General features: G+C 43.1%; 1 protein-coding gene across 2 annotated transcripts in view; it reads right to left on the reverse strand.

Annotated features, from left to right (window-relative positions):
- The window catches only part of VPS35L (VPS35 endosomal protein sorting factor like), a 49,144-nt gene extending 26,127 nt beyond the window's left edge, over positions 1-23,017 (reverse strand). The window contains exons 1-19 of one of the 2 annotated variants that reach the window (XM_065850752.2): positions 22,910-23,017; positions 18,578-18,677; positions 17,602-17,769; positions 17,104-17,226; positions 16,735-16,759; positions 15,627-15,703; positions 14,060-14,188; positions 10,437-10,521; positions 9,439-9,498; positions 7,259-7,355; positions 6,809-6,856; positions 6,111-6,204; positions 4,498-4,575; positions 4,004-4,126; positions 3,377-3,423; positions 1,765-1,876; positions 1,450-1,566; positions 1,071-1,124; positions 575-655 (exon numbers count right to left, since the gene is read on the reverse strand). In XM_065850752.2, coding sequence (XP_065706824.1) covers positions 575-655; positions 1,071-1,124; positions 1,450-1,566; positions 1,765-1,876; positions 3,377-3,423; positions 4,004-4,126; positions 4,498-4,575; positions 6,111-6,204; positions 6,809-6,856; positions 7,259-7,355; positions 9,439-9,498; positions 10,437-10,521; positions 14,060-14,188; positions 15,627-15,703; positions 16,735-16,759; positions 17,104-17,226; positions 17,602-17,769; positions 18,578-18,677; positions 22,910-22,926 — 1,635 coding nt within the window. In that variant the 5' untranslated portion in view covers positions 22,927-23,017. The other variant, XM_071815142.1, reaches the window with a different exon arrangement.
- Positions 23,018-23,790: the final 773 nt, after the last annotated feature.

The raw sequence follows: 23,790 nt of genomic DNA on the forward strand, positions 1-23,790 counted from the left end.
GGAAGAAGGAAAAGGGAAGATGGAAAAGGGAAGAAGGAAAAAGGAAGAAGGAAAGCCCTGTCAGGCCTTGCCCGGCTCTTTTGAGTTGTGTTGATCTCTGTCAAGCCTTGTTGGGCCCTGTTGGGCCTTGTCAGGTTCTGTTGAGCCCTGTCAGGTTCTGTTGAGCCCTGTCAGGCTCTGTTGAGCCCTGTCAGGCTCTGTTGAGCCCTGTCAGGCTCTGTTGAGCCCTGTCAGGCTCTGTTGGGCATTGTTGGGCTCTGTCGAGCCTTGTCACGCCCTGTCAGGGTCTGTTGGGCCTTGTCAGGCCCTGTCGGGCTCTGTTGGGCTCTGTCAGGCCTTGTAAGGCCCTGTCAAGCTGTGTTGGGCCTTGTCAGGCCCTGTTGAACTCTGAACTGAAAGACTGCAAAAAGCAGGAACAAACCACAACATTACAGTGTTCCCAAAGGCTTGCCAAATTATAGCCAGTGGTTTAGAGATATTTTGTGGTAAGAGACATTAGTAATGTTCGAGAATTAATTTCAGCTAAGAAAACACACATCAGATTTTTAGAGACTTGGCAAAAGAAATTCTTTACCTGTGGGTAAGCATCTTCAAATGCTCGATCAGGGGTCATGTGTTTGATAACATCGGCCAAAACTGTACTGACCTCTCGCTTCTGTGTAGCAAAAAAATGAGGTTACACAGCACAACCATGAAATCAGCACATAAATCAAGTCACTGAAAACCAACTGGATAAATTATTTCCATTTGTCAAAGCATCGGCCTTCTGCAGAGCTCTATTTAAGCCAGGAACTTCAGCCATAGCTCCAGTAAATCCCTACTTAAACTGGTCCATCTGCCATTAAAATAAAAGGATAAGAAATACACAGGGCTGGGGAGTGGTGAAGACTCCTTCGAACCTGCATCTTTTGTGTCTCATGAAAGGAAATACATTCTTCCATTCACTACTGAACTCCCACACGCTTAAATTGAACAGTCAGAGCTTTTTCATTTTTATAATGAAACTGCTAATATAGTCACTTAGTCTGTATTAGAAAACATCCCATGGAAACAAAGTCATTTGCACCTACCGTAAAATGTCTGCATGTGTACTCCACCCACACTTCAGCACAGTTGATGTAATCCTAGAAAGAGATATCTTATGATTACCAATATTTACAAGATGTTGCAAGTGCACTTGCAAAAATTACACTTAAACGAATTAACTCCTGTGGTGTGATTCATGCACTAATGACAAACCTCAGAAGTTGCTGATGTAGAATTACGATATGCTTCAGTAGAGCTCACAAAAGCAGGGATCATATAAAGATATTACTAGGTATCATATTTTTTGGCAACTGCGTGTATCTAGAAAAGGGAAGCATGCTAAGCATATGCTTACTGAACAACTGGCTACAATTCTGCGCTAAACACAGAATCAGCAGTGAAACAGAACAGACAATAATTCACCTGTGGGTTCTTCAGCTTTGTTATAACCTTCCAGGCTTCATTTAATATTTGAAGGCGATCATTTTCAGGAGGATCAGCCAGTGCCAAGTTTAATCCCAAGGAGCAAAAGAGAAGATGCTGAAAGTTAAGGACAAATTTTAAATTAAAAGCAGAAGATGCATGTTCTGCTCTAGCCAAGACACTATGTAGAAAGGTTTTTTTGATCAAACCACCTTCTATTTAAATGATGTGCAAGTTACAAAGGTAACTAAGAGTATAAAGAACTCTACCAGACAAGGAACAGGAACTGTTACAAATTAGGTACAAAAAAGTTACCTTGGGGAATCCAGATTCGTCGCACTCTTTAATCATGCCAATGAAGTCCATCGATCTGGCAGCAATAAACTCGGCTCTGAACGCCGACATCACTGAATTCAACAGCAAAGCGCTGCGAGGAACAGAACAGATCAGCATGGAAACCCTGCCGTCCCTTCATTTACATTCATTGCAACTTCTCAGACTAACAACTGTCCGGCATCTATTCTAATTTCTTTTAAAAGGGCTGAAAGGAAGAAAAAACCCTCACAGATCGAGCTTGCATTGATGAGGGGTAATAGTGCATGAGCAAACCAAGATAACATGAAGCCATCAGATAAGGAAAAGGTAGCCCAGGCCGCAGAACACTGGGTTTGAAGCCATCATTTTACCAGTTTACTAGAAAGATCAGATAAACCAGCAGATAAACCTACTCTCTCTTTGTAACTACAGTTCAGAGGATACTTTGGCAGGGCAAATCTCTGTTGAAGTTTTTCCTCACTGAATTCAAACATATACGCATTGTAATAGTCAGATTTCTCACAGATGCATTGTTAGGATTAAAATACATCCAACCAGTTGTTATCATATGATAACAGGCAATGCCACATTTAGATATTTATGATTAATCATTCAGACCCATATCTGTGTAACAATCAAGTCAAAGTTACCAATGGAAGCACAAACTCATTGTGTCACTGTCAAATACGGAGATGCGGGCTGGCGCTTTGCACCGCGATGGCTGCAACGTGGTTCATGGAACATACTGAGATTTTTTAAAGATTTATATATATACTGATGCATATTGCTTCGTAATATTTTGACAGTCATGAGGAGACATACAAACACAGAACTCCACTTTAAAAGAAGACTACTGTGCTTTGTAGAACCGCTAAACCGGATCATTCAACTTCTCAATAAAAAAGACCTGTCCCCAAAATATTTCTTTAATAAAAAACCCCTCATTATACTGGCCATTTTGTCCTTCCTTAAAGAGCAAACAGGCACGAAGAGGAGGCACCCAGCTCATCTTTACAATGAGAAATGCTAAAAGGCGATTGAAAGATAAATTCCACAAAACACATCAACGTATATACAAAATACAGCAGAGTGCACGGATTATTTTTACCCCTATTACACACTCTGATACCATAGCATCTTCACATTGCATTTTTAAAATGGCATTTTGCTCGCGCTCCTTAGCTCAGTCCCAGGATGCCAATGCTGGCATTCCCCAGATAAGTAATTAATGCATTTTAGCTCCTCGGCCACTGCAGAACTGGACTGTGCAAAGCTCATCAGAGAAAAATGAGCTGCAAACCCCCCCGGGAGGCAGCCTGGCTACCAACAAACCCACAGAGAACACCTTCTGTGTCCGCGACTTTGGCTTCAGAGCCAAAATGCAGCAACCAAGTTAAATTAATGAACTTTTACTCTACAAGTAATCTAGCATATTTTTCAAATTCACATCTGGAAAAGAGATGTTCGTTATGATGATTTAGTAAGGTACTGGGAGAGCAAAAGCTACACTATACATCCCAAAAGCGTTTTCAAAAGGGGAGAGAGAATTCTATTACAGGGACCCACAGGTACTCATGACAGACTCATGTCTTCTATAGTGTGCAATACTTACTTGTTCCCCAATTTTTTGCATCTCTCCATCATCTCAGTGAGCAGAACCTGGAAGAATTACTTTTTTCAAATTAGTGAGTAGAGACTCCACAAATATATCCTGCTCTATTTATTGTAGTGAAATCTACTAAAAGCTGTTTAAATTACCTACCCGATCCATCCCAATAATTCTGGTTTATCCTTTTTTTATAACACAAGAAAACAACCGCATAGTACAACATAAAGCACAGAGGTGCACTTGGATTTTACAGAAGACCCTTCAGCCATGGTGTTTCTCCTCAGAATTCCTGTTTGTCAGGCAGGGCAGTTCCTGAACGTTACCCAACGCAACAGGCAGCTGAGATTCAAACAGCTACAGGTTACGCCAACCATTTTTATGACACAAGAAACTACTGAATTCAGAAAATCAAGGTTAGCTAAAGGACAGCAAAAGCAAACAGGAACACTGCTGATGTATTTGAAGCTGTCTAGCGCGAGCTTTGTAGAAATGTTCTTCATGTAGAGAAGAGAAACAAGCAGGCAAATCCAGGCTCTTTATAATAATCTCCACGCTCAGGTAAGTACTGAGGGGTTTTTAACAGGCAAAATTAACCCTTCACCCCAGCGCTTCCTTACCACACTTACTTACTTCAGGAGCACGGTACGCAATGCACTGTAAAATCCAGTCTATAGCAGGAGAATAGAGAGTCAAATACAAAGGGAATTCCACACATTGTACTACCAGCTGATTCTGAACCGTATCCCCGTGAATCTGTTGTAGTAAAAGACAAGAACACGTCGCTGTGAAAATTTAATAAGAGCTACGATAAACTGCACACAGTTTGTGTATGAATGGAAACGACAACAGACAAGATAACAAAGATACAGAGATATTCTGAAGCATTCCTGGCATACTGGGGAACAAATATCAAGCTCATAGCATCTATTATTGAAGTATGGAAACACGCTGAACAGAGCAGTTTCAGCTTCTCAGAATGTACGTAAAACTTCCCAAACTATATCTGGGTACCGGAACATCCCTAAATCTTGATTCAAGAACTTCAGAGATTTTTAAAAGTACACGGTAGTTTGGTTAATGAGCGTATTCATGTGATTTTGCAAATAAAACCCCTATTTACTTACTTGTTTAAAGGTTAGAAGAAAGTCAAAGAAGTTTTTGTTCAGGCTTTCTTTGAGTTGTGGGGCCACTTCCATCCCAATCTGTAGTAAAAGAAAGATTTTATCTTCATCCATCACCTACGATTCTACTTCAAGACAAAAATGCATTTTCTGGAGGAGTCCACCAACTGACAGAATGAAGCAAAGATCCCAAAGGAAAATATGATTATGACCCCCGAGCACATGCAATTCTTGCTGCGTTCATGACAAAGTGGAAGCATCTCCCACAGTCACCTCTTAGTATCACTTTTCTTTATACATCAGTTCCTTTCAAACCGTGGGGCCAAAGAGAAATGCAGCACCTTGCTGTGTCTCTGATTCCATGCATTTATTCCCACATTTTACTACGCTGTGATTTAGACGTTACTTCTACAGATTCTACAGGCTTCCTATTCAATAATTTATATTTTTAAAGATCTATTTCATTATTTTCATGGTGAAAGTATTAATATTGTAATATTGTCAGTAGCTGGAATACAGAAGATTAAATGTCTTCCATTCCAATAAGCTTTCTTAATTTTCAACAAAAACCAGGATTTTAACAGCTGGTATTTTATTCCAAGCAAATTTTCACTATTTATTTTGGATTATCATCTTTGTGGACCAAAAGGAGCATGCTAAGATCCTACTAGATAATTGCAATTACTAGATTATTCATCCTAACAGCTCTATCATCACGCATCTCTCTTAGCTGTAACAGGAGCAGTAAAAGGTGGACCACGCATACAAACTGGTTCCCAAAAAACCTTCAGAAACCTTGCATTATGTAGCAGAAATGATTAGGCCATGACAAAAATGTTGGCATTACTCTGTTTCAGGACTCAAACGAACTAAGCAGCTCATCTATCAGAGCAAAGCAGAGGTCAGCGATGACTCGGAGATACAGGAATTCATGTGGACATCCCTGAATAGTTACACCAAAAGCTCCCTGGGCAGTATATATCAACACTGACCACACTCACATTTCACAGCTGGTTTCACCCAGGTATTGCTAACTAGCAGCCCTACCATTTTCCAATTACAGGCAAGATCTTTGCCACTACTTCAAAAATGTATTTCACAAGGCTTTTTTTGCCACTGTTGGTGACTTTCGGAATCACTTTAGCATCTCTTCTTTGCTAAGTTTATCTTGGCTGGGCTGCTGAGGATAAGAACGCAGCCAGGAAACATCCACTGTGCCAACACTGTGGAGCGGCTCTGCTGCCACATCCACCCCGGCGGGAGGAGGAGGGGGGAGATCAACACACGGACAGCGCAGACATCACTGCGGAAAGCAGCACCCAGCAACCACACAACAGTCAAAACTCTCCTTCCACTGAGGTCCCTCACATTTTGCCCTTCCTGACGATGAAAAACTGGCGTAAGCTGCCAAAAATAAAAAAGTATTTTTACTTATTATGAACACTTAAAGAAAGATTCCCCATTATTAAAACAAAAGAGAAATTTCCCTTTTTTGGTTTGTTAGAAGGAATAGACAGGCTGCCGGCTACTTCACACAAAACCAGTAGTTAAAAGAAGTTTTCTTTTAGTAATAGAGCAGCAAGTCTCTGATACAGATGTGTCCAAACGTTGCCTACCCTGCACAGGTATGCTCTGGCATAGACCGCGACCAGTGGATCTCCGATTCCTCTAATCATAGCAGTCAACCGCGGCAGACATTCCGAAATCCCCCTGTTCAAAGTTTTCAGAAATGGAAATGACATTTAACAATTGATAACAGGATTATACCTCCCAGAGATAACTTCAGTAGCTGCCTTGTAGATGGACAATTGAACGTGAGTTACAGAATCACCTACCAAAATGTGAAGCACATTAGTACAAGATTTTATTTCAGAAGTAAAATTTGATGTGAATAGTAACACATAGCCTATATTTCAATGGCAGTATTTGCTGTTAGTGGTTCAGACAGGCAGGTTGGATGTTTGGCTTGTAAAAGACAAGCACAGGCACAATCTCCATCTTTTTGCCATAATAATCTCAACAATGATGCTTCTGCCTCCACCATCTGTAGCCACTGGTTTTTAATTTGAAAACTCCTGATGTCACAATCATACGTGTATTTCACAACTATGGCATTCCAAGTTGTACCACAGCTCACCTTGAATTTATTCCATGGCATTCTCACCAGAAGCTCCAAAACCCCTCTGTACTGCTTTTCCTCAGACCTATTAAGACTCAACCCATCATTAACCATGAACTTCGGTGCTGAACTCCTAGATTTAAGTTCCTAAGCCTGCCCGCTCACTTGTTTCCCACACTTAACACGTGCTCTTACATTTTGGATAGGAACTTATTGCACTTCAGTATTGCCGCTTCCACATAACTAAAATGAAGCCAAGTTAAGGAACGAAACTAAGACGTATGCAATTTAAAACCACAAAACCAAATGTATACACCAAATACACATTGAGCAAGCTATTTCAAGGCCTTCTGTAATTAACCTTACTACACTTGCTTGATTTTTACTACTTATGTACAAGACATTTGTTGTTTCCCAACTTCTCACACATCAGTTCTACTTTCTCACTGCCACGCTGCTCAGGGCCAGTCATTCAGCACTCGGTTCAGTAGGAAACACGACTCCTATTTAAAACATACAGTCTGAAACAAAGTCAATATAAGCATCAGGTTGCCGTGGGTTTTACTGAAATAAACATGTTCATTTTTTGACAAGCCTGTGGAACACCTGCAGACACGCTCGGAGAGTCTCATTTGACAAGGATACAATCTGGGAATGAGTTCTCTGATGGAAGCAATCTTGAAAAACCAGTTCAAGCACGTTTCTTTAGCTGTATCGTTAACGCAGTCTGGAGAAAAATTATCTGGCAAAAAAAAAAAAACCAACAACCCAGAAACGGTTACGTTCTTTCTGTAGACAAGTTATCTTCATTCTAGATTTAACGTTATATTCTCTTTCAACATGAAATCAAGCGCATCATAACAAACACTGGGCAATATGTCTGATTCTCGGGTCTCTCTTGCAGCAGGAAGAGCTGACACAGACAGCGAGGGCAGTGATGACAGCTTCCATCCTGCATTAAGGAACATTTCAGAACCTGAAGTCAAGCATTCAAAGCTCATCTCAGAGCTGCTACCTGGAAATCTAACCTCTTCTTGAAAGCAGAAATTGTAAAAAAAATATATAAATCTCTAACAAATCAATACATATAAAAGAGATTTCAGCACTCAGATTCTTTACTTTAAAAGGCTATTATAATTTTGAAAGAATATTATTTAAAACTATATTGCAAGAAGTAGGAAATATTAAACACTGACAGACACTTGTTTTTGGATGCTGAACCCCTAAGGCTGCAGTGCAGCTCTGTCCTCGTGAGTTCTAGGACTGCTGGAGTCAGCGGTGGCAGGAGAAGGTGCCACCGCGGGTGGCACAGACGGTTCTGTGGCCTGCGCTGTGTCGGGTTCACTGCTCCCCTCCCCAGGACATGAGGCAAAACCGGCTCCTCAGGATCTGCCCAGGGCTGAGGAAAGACAGTTGGGAAGGACGAGTCTCTCTCCTCTCAGTGATGCAGCTGCACAAGCGGCTTCTGTGACTGTCCACTGATAAACTCCTTGTGACACAGGCTTAAATACCAGTGCTCTGCTGTTCCTGCCCAGGAGGTGGGAAGGTCCTGTTCCACAGGGAGTTTCACATGGAATCCCAGAGTGTCAGGGATTGGAAGGGCCCTGGAAAGCTCATCCAGTGCAATCCCCCCATGGAGCAGGAACACCCAGCTGAGGTTCCACAGGAAGGTGTCCAGGCGGGTTTGAATGTCTGCACAGAAGGAGACTCCACAACCTCCCTGGGCAGCCTGGGCCAGGCTCTGACACCCTCACCAGGAACAAGTTGCTTCTCATCTCTAAGTGGAAACTCCTGTGTTCCAGTTTGCACCCATTGCCCCTTGTCCTGTCACTGGTTGTCACCCAGAAGAGCCTGGCTCCATCCTCCTGACACTGCCTCTTTCCATATTGATCCCCATGAATGAGTCCCCCCTCAGTCTCCTCTTCTCCAGCTCCAGAGCCCCAGCTCCCTCAGCCTTTCCTCACACGGCAGATGCTCCACTCCCTTCAGCATCTTGGTGGCTGCGCTGGACTCTCTCCAGCAGTTCCCTGTCCTTCTGGAGCTGAGGGGCCACAACTGGACACAATATTCCAGGTGTGGTCTCCCCAGGGCAGAGCAGAGGGGCAGGAGAACCTCTCTGACCTACTGACCACCCAGACATGCCCCAGAACCTGACAGGAACTGTCTGCCTTCACAAACCTTTGTGAGAACAGCTTATCAGACCTGCCGCCACCACAGATATTTTAAGTATTTTCTGTAAGTTTATTTCAAATTTAAATATTTGTTGGCTCAAATCCTCTGGATTTAACGGCAGCCGCATGGTACTGCTGCACTGCCAACTACAGTAAGAATGTTTCATATTTCAAGGACATGCACTCAATACACTCTGAAATGCAAGGAAAAGAGCGTATTTCAATGGAATCTTCCGGTGCCTTCCTAAATAAGTACTTCAATATACATTCGTACCATAAATGTAAAACTTTTACATTGTTTTAGAACTCCAACTGAAAAAATGAAGGGGGCCCAAGTTACAAAGATCCTACTGACCGCCTGCTCCTTCGTCCAAAATTCTCCCCCATCAACAGTTTCTAATGTAGCAACAAAAACATCTGTTTACCAAAAACCGAGACTCTCAGCTTTGGCTGTATATGCTGCACAGTTAAAATGTAAACTTGCACAAACCCTGTGGTGAAAGCTATAAGCAATGGAGTTTAGTCTGTTAAAAACTATACATTACTAGATTTTTTCATAAGGAATAGTGTAGCAAGAGTCCTATTAAACCTTTCTCAAATTAGTTGGGACGTGATTTTTTTCCAGCAGCACAGCAGAAACGAACACAAACTTACCTGGCAAAGAGACACGATTGTCCACGCACATTGACAGAATTCTTTCATACACTAGCTTCCCTGTTATAAACATAAAAAACCAAATAACATTCATAAGGAATTAACAAACCATAAACCACAAGATGTTGATGCAAAGGTTCCCTCTCTAAAATACACCGAACTCAGCTGGAAAAACCTGCCCCAAACACTAACAATGTGCTGCCCTCTAGTGAGGCTGCATGTTCAGTGTGAATTCAGCAATTCCCGCGCTATAACCCGTTTATTTCTCTGGCTCCGTCCCTCGCACAGCGGGAGCTCCCAGACCCGCTGGGGTCCTGTCTGTGCCAGTTTGGATATTGTGTTGTCTTCAGCACTTTCAGTAAGTAGGAAAGAGCACAAACACCTGAAAAACAGCTGGATCTGTATCACACCATATCCTGCAAAACATACAATACCCTTCCATTTTGAATGCTGCCGTAAATCTTTTCCATAAGCAGAAAACTATGAGAATCGCATGAGGTGGATGACAATCTCATTTAAAGGATCATTTTAAAATAATTGAAATAGATTTAAAAATTCGGTGAACTACATTTTGATCACTTCATAGGCCCTGTTCACCTACAGAAAACTTGTATTCTTCAACCATAAAGAGAATGAATTATTGAGTCAAGAGGTTGCCAACCCCAAAATCTTTCCATAATAACGAGTGTGTTTTAAATTTCAAAATGCAGATATTATGATTTTCCCAAGGTTTTGTTCTATATATTCACTAATACATAAAGCATAGACCTACAAAATGAAATATTTTTACTTTACCTACTTCACTCATAAGCGTTGTTGAAAAGCTATGTATCACATTTATACTACTGGTGTCCAAATGTTCACGTTGGAAATACTCCATGTTAAAACTGAGAGTCATTTAAGCACTTTTCACACAAATGTAATGTTTTCTACGTTATAAAAAATTAATTTTGTCTTATTAAATATTGTGTAGTGAGTCTGGTACATGAGGTACTTACCAAAAGTATCAAGGATATCCGTAATTAAAACAAATTTACTTGGATAAAACTGGATTACTGTTGTGTCTGAAAGCAGCTTAGAACACTAGAAGAAAAAACAGAAAACATTTTGAGAGGAAAATGTGAGTTTGTGGTTTTACTCCAGACAGATTGAAACAGGTGGAAATAACCAATACAGACTATCCAGCAAAAAACGCCAAAGAATCTCCACATCACACACCATGGTACTCTCTAGATTGTTGAGGTTATTGTTCATTACCAGCAGAGCCCGTCACAGATCTGTATTTTTGTTGCACAAGGTAATCTGCAATGCGGAATTCCAGCTGACCACGCAGATCACAGAATCACAGAAGGGACTGGGTTGGAAAAGCCCTCAGAGATCATCCAGTCCAACCCTTGGTCCAACTCCAGTCCATTGACCAGATCATGGCACTCAGTGCCATGGCCAATCTCAGTTTACAAACCTCCAGGGCCAGTGAGTCCAGCACCTCCCTGGGCAGCCATTCCAATGCTGACCACTCTCTCTGCACAGAATTGCTTTCTCAGCTCCAGCCTCAATTTCCCCTGGCAGAGTTGAAGCCCATGCCCCCTTGTCCTATTGCTGACTGCCTGGGAGAAGAGCCCAATCCCCCCTGGCTAGAACTGCCCTTCAGGTCGTTCTAGAGAGTGCTGAGCTCACCTCTAAGCCTCTTCTTCTCCAGACTAAACAACCCCAGATCTCTGCATTTGTTCAGACAACACCAATTCTCTCACAGCAGAAGCACAAAAAGGTGCTTCTTTTCTAAACCAACTTTCCAAAGGGCATTTTTCTGTTTCTTGCCATGTCTCTGAGCATCCGTATCAAACCCAAAATGTGATGTAGACTAAAATAAGAAAGAATTTTAAAAGTTGAGCTGGTGAGCTCTCCACGAGGCCTTTGTGGCTCACAGAACCACTCAAACGTTTGGGAAGAAGCTGCCCCATCATGTCCCACCAGCACCCAGTGCGACTGCCCACCAACACACATTTGAAAACACATCGGCCAACTTAGCTCCAGTATCACTGAATTCAAAGTCCAGGTAGTAAACACATCCATTTATGATATGCATTCAAAATACATGCTGGGGAATGAAGACATTTTATAAGACATTTAATTAAGCTATACTTTGTTTTCTAAGATGGTGCAAAAACCATACGCTGAACTGCAGGCCAAAACTTTGGTGGGAGTTTATTCACAAAAAAATCAACTTCCACCTGAAGAAAACAGGCAGAGGAGTGACTGGGGCTCCTCCCTGAGCCAACCACGGCCTTTGAGCATGAGCCTTCTCCAGTCTCTATCTGAAGACTGACAAGTACAGTGTTCACAGAATCCCAGAGTGTCAGGGGTTGAAGGGCCCTGGAAAGCTCATCCAGTGCAATCCCCCCATGGAGCAGGAACACCCAGCTGAGGTTCCACAGGAAGGTGTCCAGGCGGGTTTGAATGTCTGCACAGAAGGAGACTCCACAACCTCCCTGGGCAGCCTGGGCCAGGCTCTGACACCCTCACTGGGAAGAAGTTTCTTCTTCTCTATGGCCTCTGTCCCTTGTCTCCTTCATCAGCAGACAGCGCTTCAATCTTGATGGAATAAAGTTCAAGTTTTCATGACATTCCAAAAATGCAGGAAGGAATCTGATACCCCACAAGCCCACTTTGTTCAAGCAAGAAAATCGTAACATTTGAACGTGCTTAAACGGGGGGCATGCTCAGGTTTTTTGCTTTATTGCTAAGGGAGGAACTGCAGCCTGCACCAGCAAGCCAGGCAAGAGCATCCATAACCAAACTTCCAATCAAAGCAGACTCTTCCCGACTTACGGTAAGTCAGTCACCTTCAAATAAAGGTAATTTAGGAGCTGTTCAGGGCCTACACATCCTACCAACGCTTAATTACAACCCTTCTTAGAGCTCACATATATAATCACCTTACTGCAGCTTACTCTAAGCTTGCTTAACTTCTTCCATTTTGACAAGTAAAGTCGCTCGTAGAAAAGGCACGTGAGGAATTCACGTGCTACAAATTCAGGCCTTGCCTTACTGACCAGAACTCTTCTGGCACTTCAGCCCCTGTAAAACTCCTGCACGGAGCATGACAGCTGCATCCCCATGCGCCAACTTGCGTCATTGGTTTTTGTAATTACATCTTGGGTCATTTTCATCATTAGTTCTTACGATAATTCTAGCGTTCAAATGATACAATATATACATCATCACAGCTTGTTGCCATGAAACCTGCTCAGTTCTTAAAATTGTGTTATTTACTAGGAAGAACCACAACAAGGAAAGTTCAGTCAGGTTCCTAGCCTCTCTTGCTTTCTAAGTATAGAATTATTATTAGCTACTTGTAGTCTTCTTTATGCATTTTTTAAATTCATGTTAATTACCCAAACACCTATTTCACTCTTTTCAATTAGTGATGAGCATCTGCAGCACAAAGTTCAAGTGCAAAGTGAACACCACATAGGCAATACTTTAAGAGAGACAAAAATCTGCACTTTTGATACCACCTTCCTATAAGGAAGCACTGAATCCCATCTTAGAAACTTCATTATTTCACAATAATTTGTGAAACCATTTATAAAAGAACATATGAAAGTATTAGTGCATAGATTATCACTGCGTATCAGATACTGTATATATATATATATACATACACACACATATTAATGCATTGTAAATACAGTATGTCCATATCCCTTTTCTTCTCATCCAAAGACTTTTAATGCTGTATTCTCTTTCACTAAAATATTCACACTTCATAATGCTACATATGGATTTTTTTAAAATAATAGTGCTGATTTCATAGTATTACAATAGAACATTACTCACCCTGGGTCACATTCAATTTTTTTAAATCATTTATGTTTATTTCCTTTATTGTCTCCACCACAATTGAAGCTGAAATTACTACAGTTTTCACCAGAGCATCCAGCATGACAAAGAAAAAACAAATCCTGACTTTCTATAACCCCACTTGATGACTATCAGCATTACCTCAGTTCTAGAGCTTTGAAGGATGTCATTATCTCCTCTGGCCTTTTTGAATGGCCAAGCCAAACAAAAGAGCATCTGATTGTCCTATTTCCCCCTGTGCCTCTCAGAGCTGCAGGCAAGTTTAAAAACACAAAACCCACATAAACACACTTCAAAAAATCTGCAGTTGTTTCCTGTAGTTTGCGAGAGTCCTAAATCAGATTATTCAATAGTCAGTCTGGATGGGGAAAATACTGATGTTTAAAAAGCCATTCTCGTATTATTTGGGGTGGGGGGCAAGCGGCTAGGAGGGGAAGGAGAGGGAAGGAAAGTGCTGATATCACTGCGTGTTATTTATTCTAACTACCCCTAACGAGGTAAAATTTCCACATCTGTCATCTGGCCGCTCTCTTTAATGAGAATTCCATCCCACATGCCCTAGTCAAAATCAATACATAACAACTGAGTTGAAAATCCAACTGTTGTCAGACATCATAAAACTCTGAAAGAAATGTGTTTCAGTGAAGAACAGATGAAAATAATTGGAAAATAACAGAAAACATTCGTTCCCCAAGAAAGTAATTGGACAAGCCGCACCACCAAACTCGCCGGTTCTGTACAAAAACGTACAACTGACCTGGATGACTATTTTCAGAGCTTTCACCTTCTGATCAGAGGACCAAGCATCCTTTAAAGACTGGTTCAGTTCTTCAATTCGGTTCATGTAATCCTGCTGAGTCAAATTCAACAGCTCCTTTTGTGAGCCCTGGCAAGAAAACACAAGCCTATTAAGACCAGTGGGAGGGAAGGAAGAAGCGTGTCATTATTATAGAGCCAAATCGCTCCAGGGAAAGAACAAAGCCCACAAAACCTACTACAGAATTCTCTAATTCCCCCTTCTCACCTTTGGGGGATCAGTATGGCAGGTGTTTGGCATAGGAGCGCGTCACAGCTGCCTTGGTTTTCAAGAGACACACGGGTTGTTCGTGAGGTCAGAAATGCTGGACTATCTCAGCAGAATTCTACTCGGGTGTCGTTAGTGCACTAACACCATACACGAGTAGGTTAGTGCCTATGCAGGAGCAGCATCAGAACGAAACGAAACGTTTTGCCAGCAAATTTGTTGACAGCAAGAAAAATCTGGCTGCGCTTTGCCCTCAGTAATAAAACCAAACTATCTTCATTACACGCTCAGCACCAGAGCATTCCTGTGATCTGTCTTCACAAAGATCTCACAGACCTTCTAAAATATTACATGTAAAAAATAAACTAGCCAAACATTGAAAGTAGAAATAATTGTTTAAGCTTTAGAACCAAACTGACACAAGAAGAAAGTGACTAAAAATGCGTTTAGAAAAATCAGAAGGTGGTTCTGGAATAGTCTTCAGTAGAAGTACGAGTGACATGAAAAACCACCTTCAGGACCAGTTTTGATGAGTTTATTAATCTGCATTATAGAGCAGATTTTGTAATATCTGAGAGTCTAGAAGCAACCATCACTAAAAGCAGTCACAGATGAAGAGAGAAAATGCAAATGCAATTACAGTTTCACAAAAAGTTACATATTTCCTTATGATAAAGTGTCCTAACAGAATCCAATCCTTTATTCGTGACATCCTGCCTTGAGAACTGTGCTGGCTCAGGTAGCCTGAAGTTAGTTAAGAGGCAGAGGTTTCAAAACAACATGACTCAAACCAGTTCTAGAAGTACGAGACAGAGTCAGGTTTTAGGAAAGTACGTTATAGCACACCTCGTCTTTGCACAGTAAATACTGCAGGTTGAGAGATAACCTGAGTACTCAGTATTTCTATCCAGCACCTGAGTGTTAACTGTAATTAAGCTCAGGTGGACAGCACGCAGCTTCTGCGACAGGGCAAAGAAAATTATCAGATATTAAGATTATTAGGCTCCCTAAAGTTTTATAGCAGCTGCAGGCCCTACACAGTACCAAGGCACATCAACACTGGTAGAGGAAGTAAATTTTTGAATCGCAGTTTCTAGCGCTACAAAAATATTAATCTGCCTGAATTCTATAACAGAAAGGATTGGAATTGCTGGAGAAGTCCCACAGAAAGTATACATTTATCTAAATACTACATCAGCACATGCAGCATCATGACCTTTCTAAAAGGTTTCATAAAAGATTTCACATATTTATTTCACTTTTAGAATAATAATGTAATTGGAGCATAAAACTTTCTCACCTCTTCCAGATCGTCCAGCTCTTCTAACCTTGTCCTCACTTTTTCAGAAACCGCTGAACCCGTGGTTGTAGCTTTGCCTGTAAAGAATTCTATGTTGAGTTTCTTTAACATTTAAACACTTGGACTTCTAAAGGGCAACAAACCCGAAGAAGCGTGACAGACTCGGACAGCTCGTCAGCTGCCAGGACAGAAGTGCTTTGATGCATTTGGTGACTATTCCTGAAGACACACATTTAAATGCACCTACACTTCATTCACTTTATACAGAAAATTGCAACTAAGCAAAACTGAATATAAATGGATTTTCTTGCAAGTTTTGCTGGTAAGGAAAGAACCACTGGATGGAACCATAGGGCAATTAAGGTTAGAAAAGCTGTCTGGAGGTCTGTGTCCAACTCTTCCCCTCAAAGCAGATCCAAGTTTGAAGTTACAAGAGCTTGCACAGGGTTATATCCCATCAGTTTAACAGGACAGAAACGTCACGCTCTCCCTGGACATCCCGTTTTAGTGCTTCACCATTCTCATTCCAAAAAAGTTTTTGCAGAAGCTGAAATGCCGCATGTTTGGTCATACATAAAAATTCTGGTTTACTATGCAATCAGCTATGACTATTAGCCCAGATTCGCTTTGCTAGAAAACACGATAAAATATTTAACATTTGGTTCTTTTTTGAACAGTCAGCACGCAGTTGAAATAATTTCACTTTCATGCAAAGAGAATAACTGAACAAGTTCCCAAGGGCCTTGTTTGCTCTCCCTTGCAGCAAGCAGAAGAGTTGATAAACGTGATCCTCAAAACACCATTGCTCACTGCAAATGGAAAAAAGCTTCAGGCTCCACTGGAAGGCAGTGAATTCCATTTCCTTCCACAATACACAATCGCAAATTCATCAGCCTACAGGAATACAAGACAAGGTGGCTGGAGGGTTTGTTTTCAATAATTACCTGAAGTAAAAATCCAGCAGAAGTCTTATTCACAAAAAGCCATAGATCCAAGCGTATCTCAGAATGGGGAAGCCAGGAAAACACATTGCAACTGTTCCTGACCACAAACCTGTCGCTGCACCCGACCTCAAGCAAAATCTGTTACTGCTAAAGAAACTGCTCACCTTTTTCAGATCCCATGTACAGATTCTGCAAAGAAACAGCAAAAGAAGACTTTTAGAAAGCTTCCAAGAATGCACAGGGTAATTACATTGCTAATTACACCTCTAATCATTTAAAAAACAGACATAAGAGCCGAAGTTATTTGTATTGTTACAAAAAGACAAAGTGATGGTTTCTACGAATCAACAGACTTTTGGATTTGGTTCCAAAACAATCATTTTAAGTGAGAGCTTGAGGCACAGCATTCTGCAACACTAAAACTGAAATTTAGAGAAGCAGTATTTACTCATTGCATGATTATAAACCAGCAACATCCAAAATCCATTAAATATCTAGTCCAAACACATAAAACTAGAGAAGCCGCCACTCACAATAGAGAGCTTCTCTGTTGTTGTGTATCTAGCGAGGATTTCACCACGTTTGCTTGACCACGGTTCAAAGTCACTTCCCACTGCCGAGCTGTCGTCTTTATCCCGTTTCTTTCGTGTACCATCCTATGAGGAGAAAACAGTGCAAAAGCTAAATACAAATCTGGAAAAAAAAAAGAGGAGGCTGATAAAGGTCAACTTCACGTTCCAAGTGCTAACTGATCCTTTCCAAAATTACAATATTTTTTAAAAATAGTAATTAAATATGGCAACATAAACCACATAAAAATGGGTAAATTAAAAAGAATACATAATTCTATTAATGCAGTATATTTCCTATTTGTATTAACCTCCTAATTGGTCAGACAAATATATTTTAATCAGGGCTAGCTTTGTGGTTCTGGGGTTTTTGGGGGGTTGTTTTGGTTGGTTGGTTGGTTGTTGTTTTGGTGTTGGTTTGTTTGATTCTGATTTAGTTGAGCTAACTGCCCCCAGCGTTACCGTGGTAGCAGCAGTAGTCACAGGATCTGCAGCTGCTGCAAATAATGACAAGGGGTCGGTACCATCCAACACACTGCTCAGCGGATCCATCACCGAACTGGAGGAAGAGGAGGAGGTAGATGAAGTACTTCCTTTCCGGTTCATTTTCTTGGTCTTGGACTCAGTAACCTGAAAGAAAAGTTCAAAACTATTGAACAAAAAGGCCTTCTCTTCCCCCTATTTTCTTCAGTAAATCTTCGAAGTATGTGCTACATAAATCATGCTGGTGCAATGAAAGCAAGAACCAACCAACCGAACTCTTTTTTCCTTCCAAATCTAGGTCTACACAACTATAACAATTTCTTTTTAGCACCCTCATCTATTTTATTGTTTCTCTCCTCCAACCTCTTTCTTGCTATTTGGTTTCCTCTGCCAGTCTCATCTTCACTTTTCTTGTCCGAGACTGGAGCCTGTGCCACCAAACCCACTCCTGGGGCCTCTGTCTCATCTCCCCGCTGCTCATTTATCATTCATTAGTGTGCGACGCTCACCTCTCCGAGCCTGGATTCTTTTTGTACAACCACATTTTAAAGGCCTCTCATACATTAAAGAAACGATAAATGTTTTAAAGCATACAGCTGACTGGAAGTTAACCCAAACCCAAATCTTACATCAAGCAATTACGTAGGTTATTTGTAATGCAGCTATTTGATTTTAAACTTATCCATTATTCAACATTTAATGCAATAAAAACCCCCACAAGTTGGGCTGCTATTTTTGTCAGGAGACTGTTCTTGACACATAACAGCACCAGCAAAAGGAGAAACAGAATAAAACTTGATGCCTCTAACATAAGAGGCCACCAACATAGAAAGTGACTTCACTGGTAGCGCCACGAGCTTCAAAGCCTTTTCATTTTAAAGGAACAGAAGTAAAAAGAGGAACACAGTCAGTTTTAATCCACATTTGTTTTTCAAAAGCTCAAAAAGAAACTCACTGTAATGGGTTTTAGTGGATGGTAATCGCCAAAATCCAAGGGTACAGATTCCAGTTTGCACACTTCAGCTTCCGAAACATAGTTTCTGGATCTCGCGTGCCTTCAAGAGCAAGAGTAAAGGGAAAGTCTATATGCATATAAATAATAACGTACTTATCATCAGAGAAACGTATCCTATTAGATGCAAGCATATTTACACAAAGAAATACACATTGAAAAATAAGTCAATGCAAAGATCAAAACTTCTCTACAACTAAAAGTGAAGAAATCTGACAGTCGGCCATTCTGCTCACTGTGCGCAGAATAAAAGTTGCAAAAGCGAAATTATAAGGAAAAAATGTATCAGTGCTCATATGCCTGAACTGTGGATAAGTCCTTGTAGAAAAGCCTTGCCTCACCTATTAAAATTAAATATGTTATTAAGTGAAACAAATCACAAAAATGTACGTATTTCAGGTTTTATTTTAAATCTGATATTAAGAGAGAACTATGAGAATGATGGACTCCGTCTCTAATTAAAAAACAGACTTGATTCCAGAAAAGAACATAAGTAAAAGTGTTTGAGTAAAACAACGTTGCCGCTATGAACGAACGCAAACATACACTAATTTGTCCATCACAGTTCAAGGATGCTGCTCTTTCACAAAACCATTCATCCTGGTTTTAACTGCTCAAATATAGATACAAATTCACCTTTTAAAGTACACTTGACAATGTAGGAAGGCCAAAAAAGGAGGATTAAAATTTTCCTGACTAGCATCGGATGACAAGTTTCAAGAGACTTAAGAGTTACAAATGCTTTCTAATGTCTCTGACAACACATCAATATATGAAATTAATCCCTTTTAACTGTATGGAGTGGTAGGAATGGTTAACCAGGAACATCTCTGAGACGTGCAGAGCAGGTAAACGTTCTCCTGGTTCACCCAGGATCCCGAGAACGTTTACAGCACACGCCGAGGCCTCCGCTGAAGGAGAAAAACCCGTGGGTACAGAAAGGTTTCTTTAATCAGACTCCTAACGAAAACAATCAGCATACGAGACACATCTTTCCCACATAAACTAACCCAAACCAATTCCATTCCTACTCAGAAACTTAACTCATTAGTAAGAATTCGGCAGTGCCAAGCAGCCAGATCATCTATAAATTGCATGTACCCCTCAAAAATGAGGTTCATTTAAAAAAAATATTAAGAAGAAGTTCTATTTACAGTCGTGCTACTCCAAGGAGAAGCTTTGACATTTAATGAGACACAGCAGAGCAAGAGTCCAGTGAAATCCATCTGCTTATTCCTTTTGTTTTCTCGATCTCCAGCTCCTTTCCTTTATACACAAATAGTCTCTTTAATCTACTGCTGTCCCCCGATTCAATGATTCCCCTTGCTCACTTGTTTCATGGGTTAATTAGTATTTGCATGAAAAATCTTTCAAACTCTTTCTGGCCGCCTGATTTTAACGTTTCTCTTACTCTCCTACAGTTCTGTCAGTATTTCCCCACCTCCCTTCACAGCTATTTCCACACCACCTGGCACAGCGCTCCAGCCAAACTCAGCCCTTCTCCAGGGCAAGTATGCATGTCAAATACACATGTGGGGATGAAGAAGAGCTGCACACCCTGCAAATGCATCTTTTGAAAGCACATCTACAACGTGGCTATTCAAGGGATAAGTCAGCTTGTAACACAGTTAATATGGGGGCAAGCTGAAGCATGTTCTGCCGTTCTGTTCCTCTCGCTCTGCGGGGACAGATGTGACATCCCCTGCTCAGCAGCAGTACCTTCCAAGGGGAAACAGAAATAACCCTCAGGCCAAGCAAGATACGCTCCTGCCTGCAGGTGCCACTTTTACAGCAGAATTCCATAGGAAACGATCATCTTGCCAATACAACAGGCTCAGGCAGGATCTCTCAGCAAAGCAGATTTCCTTGATGATGTTGCAAAACTAGGTGTACTACCTGACGGCAAGCACATGGAACAGGGCAGAAGCCCCTGCTTATATCGCCCTAATCCTGGCCGCAAATTCCCTCCCCTGCTCCGCATTGGTTGGGACAGGACTCACAGACCATCCGACGCTTCCCAGAGGTCCTGCCTCAGTTTACCTCTCTCGCGACTCCAATTCTAACAACCCTCCCCTTATTTATGATTTCCATTTTAGGTCTGGTTTCTTGGCTTTCTGGCTAACCCTCCCCTCAGCTTAACTTTTAACCACAGGAATCAGTTTGCATTCCGCAATTAGTGCAAAGAGGCTTCGTTTCCCATTCAGAGTCCGAGAGCTGATGTCCCTCAGTTCCCCCGGCTGGGGTCAGGCCTCAGATCCAGAGTTGGAAAAAGAACATTCCTCCTTCAATGGCTCTGTACAATTTCCACCTATTTCCACACATGAGCATCGCTGCAGTTGCCATCACTCTGTGCCTCCAAGGCCACTTCTACATCGGCAGCACCAGACCTACTTATTAGCCTGCTATCTCATTGCTGCCTCACATAAAAACTCACTGTCAGCATCCCTACCACGCTGCTTTGTGGCTGCAGTCCTCAGGTTTTCATTAGATTCCAGTGCTGCTTGAAATTCAGAAGTTGCAGCCACATTTATCCCCTTCTGTGCCTGCAAAGTCACTGACCGCATTTGGAGAGTCCATTGACATCACTGTACTTGGAGTACCAACAGTTCCAACAGGCAACTAATGAGCCATTTTACACACTCGGATTTCCTTAGCTACATAAATTCAAGTTTTAAAGTATTTCATACCCGAGTTAATTTCTTTTAAAAAGTATAGCTCCCATGGTTGGTTTTCTTTTACAAAATGTCAACTGGTTTCATTAACGATGAAGCTTTTAAATCCACAAATTATTTCAAATTTTTATTACACAAAAAAGTTTGCTCACACATCAAGAACATGAAAAAGTGAGACAGATGCTTTTCAACGTGATAATGCATATATGTATATATAGAGAAAACTTTTTAGCAACCTAATGCTTGAATAGCTGCGTATTACTTTGTTTGACTCTACATGAGGTTTGATTGCTAGTTTGCTCAGGGCTATAACCCATCAGTCACATCAGAGCCTGGAAGTCGGATAAATTCGGTGTGTTAAAAGAACACTGGCCTCAGGAGACCAAGCCCTCCAAAACCAGAAAATCAGCTCATCTGTAAACAAGGACAAGTTTGGACAAAAATAATTATGAACATATTTTCCTTTGCTCTGTCAGAGCAAGCACCTATTTTATCCTTCCTCTCCCTAACAAATATCAGCCTGTACATTGCTCCCTGTCCCGCGCAGCCTCCTCAGCCGCACACCCAGTCTTCCTGAAGAAATAGCGCACGTCACTTTGAGCCAACTTGGCTCTGCGGTCCACAGCCCGTAAACACCGTGTCTACTCCTAAAGAGCGCATGAGAGACAACTAACAGAAGTTAAACTGTGCTGGTAAACCTAAATTCACGGTACGAAACCTTCACAGAATCCCAGAATGTCAGGGGCTGGAAGGGACCTGGAAAGCTCATCCAGTGCAATCCCCCCATGGAGCAGGAACACCCAGCTGAGGTTCCACAGGAAGGTGTCCAGGCGGGTTTGAATGTCTGCACAGAAGGAGACTCCACAACCTCCCTGGGCAGCCTGGGCCAGGCTCTGCCACCCTCACCGGGAACAAGTTTCCTCTCATATTTAAGTGGAACCTCTTGTGTTCCAGTTTATATCCGTAATAACCACCCACCTTCCCCGGCCAGGCCTGAGGGAGGAGCCGCAGCGCCCCCGCGCGGCCGCGCCGGGCCCTCGAAACGGGACACGGGAAACACGAACCACAGCAAAGGCCTCCGGCCCCGGGCCGGGACACACACCGCCCAGGGGCTCTGACACCGCCCCGCACCCCGGGCAGCCAAAACCACAGAGCGATAAACCTGATCTTCAGATTTCCCCAGAGAGAGGCGGCGAACCGCGCTCCCGGGCCGGCGGAGCCACGGTACCCAGAGCCCCGGCTTCCTCCTGCCGCCCCCGGTACCCAGAGCCCCCGCTCGCTCCCGCCGGTCGCCGAGGTTCCAGCCGCTCATGCCGAGCGGCCCCGAGCCCCGCAGGAAGCAGCGCCGGTAGGAGAGGCTGTCCCAGCCACGCAGCCCTCGCTCGCCAGGGCCGCTTCCCCCGCGGCCACGCTCGGGCGGTCCCCGAGCCGCCCCCACCTCAGCGCCGCGGCCTCGGACTGCGGGAGGCGCCGAGGATGGCGGCGGCCCCCTCACAGGGCGCGACAACCCGCAGCCCCCGCGGAGCCCGCAGCCCGGCCTTGCCCTCCCCCGCTCAGCCCCCCGGCCCGGCACAGAGGCAGGCAGGGCCTCCCGCAGCCTCACCAAGGGAACGCGGCCATCTTTGCCGCCTGTCATGTGGCGCCGCGCCGGGCAGCGCCTTCCGCCGCCATTTCCCGCCCCGCCCCAGGCAGCGCCTCAGAGCGGGCGGCGGCCGCGGGGGCTGCTGTGCGGGCATGGGGTGGGAGTGTGTGAAACATGGCAGGGGGCAGTGCCGCAGCCAGCAGCGCTCGGAGACGGGTCAGAAGAACCGTATGACCTGCATGAATGGCCTTATACCGCTGGGTTTCCCTTTTCCTAGTTTTCACAGAATCCCAGAAGGTCAGGGATGGGAAGGGCCCTGGAAAGCTCATCCAGTGCAATCCCCCCATGGAGCAGGAACACCCAGCTGAGGTTCCACAGGAAGGTGTCCAGGCGGGTTTGAATGTCTGCACAGAAGGAGACTCCACAACCTCCCTGGGCAGCCTGGGCCAGGCTCTGCCACCCTCACCAGGAACAAGTTTCTTCTCATCTTTAAGTGGAACCTCCTGTGTTCCAGTTTGCACCCATTGCCCCTTGTCCTGTCACTGGTTGTCACCCAGAAGAGCCTGGCTCCATCCTCCTGACACTGCCCCTTTCCATATTGATCCCCATGAATGAGTCCCCCCTCAGTCTCCTCTTCTCCAGCTCCAGAGCCCCAGCTCCCTCAGCCTTTCCTCACACGGCAGATGCTCCACTCCCTTCAGCATCTTGGTGGCTGCGCTGGACTCTCTCCAGCAGTTCCCTGTCCTTCTGGAACTGAGGGGCCACAACTGGACACAATATTCCAGGGGTGGTCTCCCCAGGGCAGAGCAGAGGGGCAGGAGAACCTCTCTGACCTACTCACCACCCCCTTCTAACCCACCCCAGGTACCATTGGCTTCCTGGCCACAAGGGCCCAGTGCTGG

The sequence above is a fragment of the Patagioenas fasciata genome, chromosome 15, assembly GCF_037038585.1.
Source record: "Patagioenas fasciata isolate bPatFas1 chromosome 15, bPatFas1.hap1, whole genome shotgun sequence".
In the NCBI taxonomy this organism is placed as follows: domain Eukaryota; kingdom Metazoa; phylum Chordata; class Aves; order Columbiformes; family Columbidae; genus Patagioenas; species Patagioenas fasciata.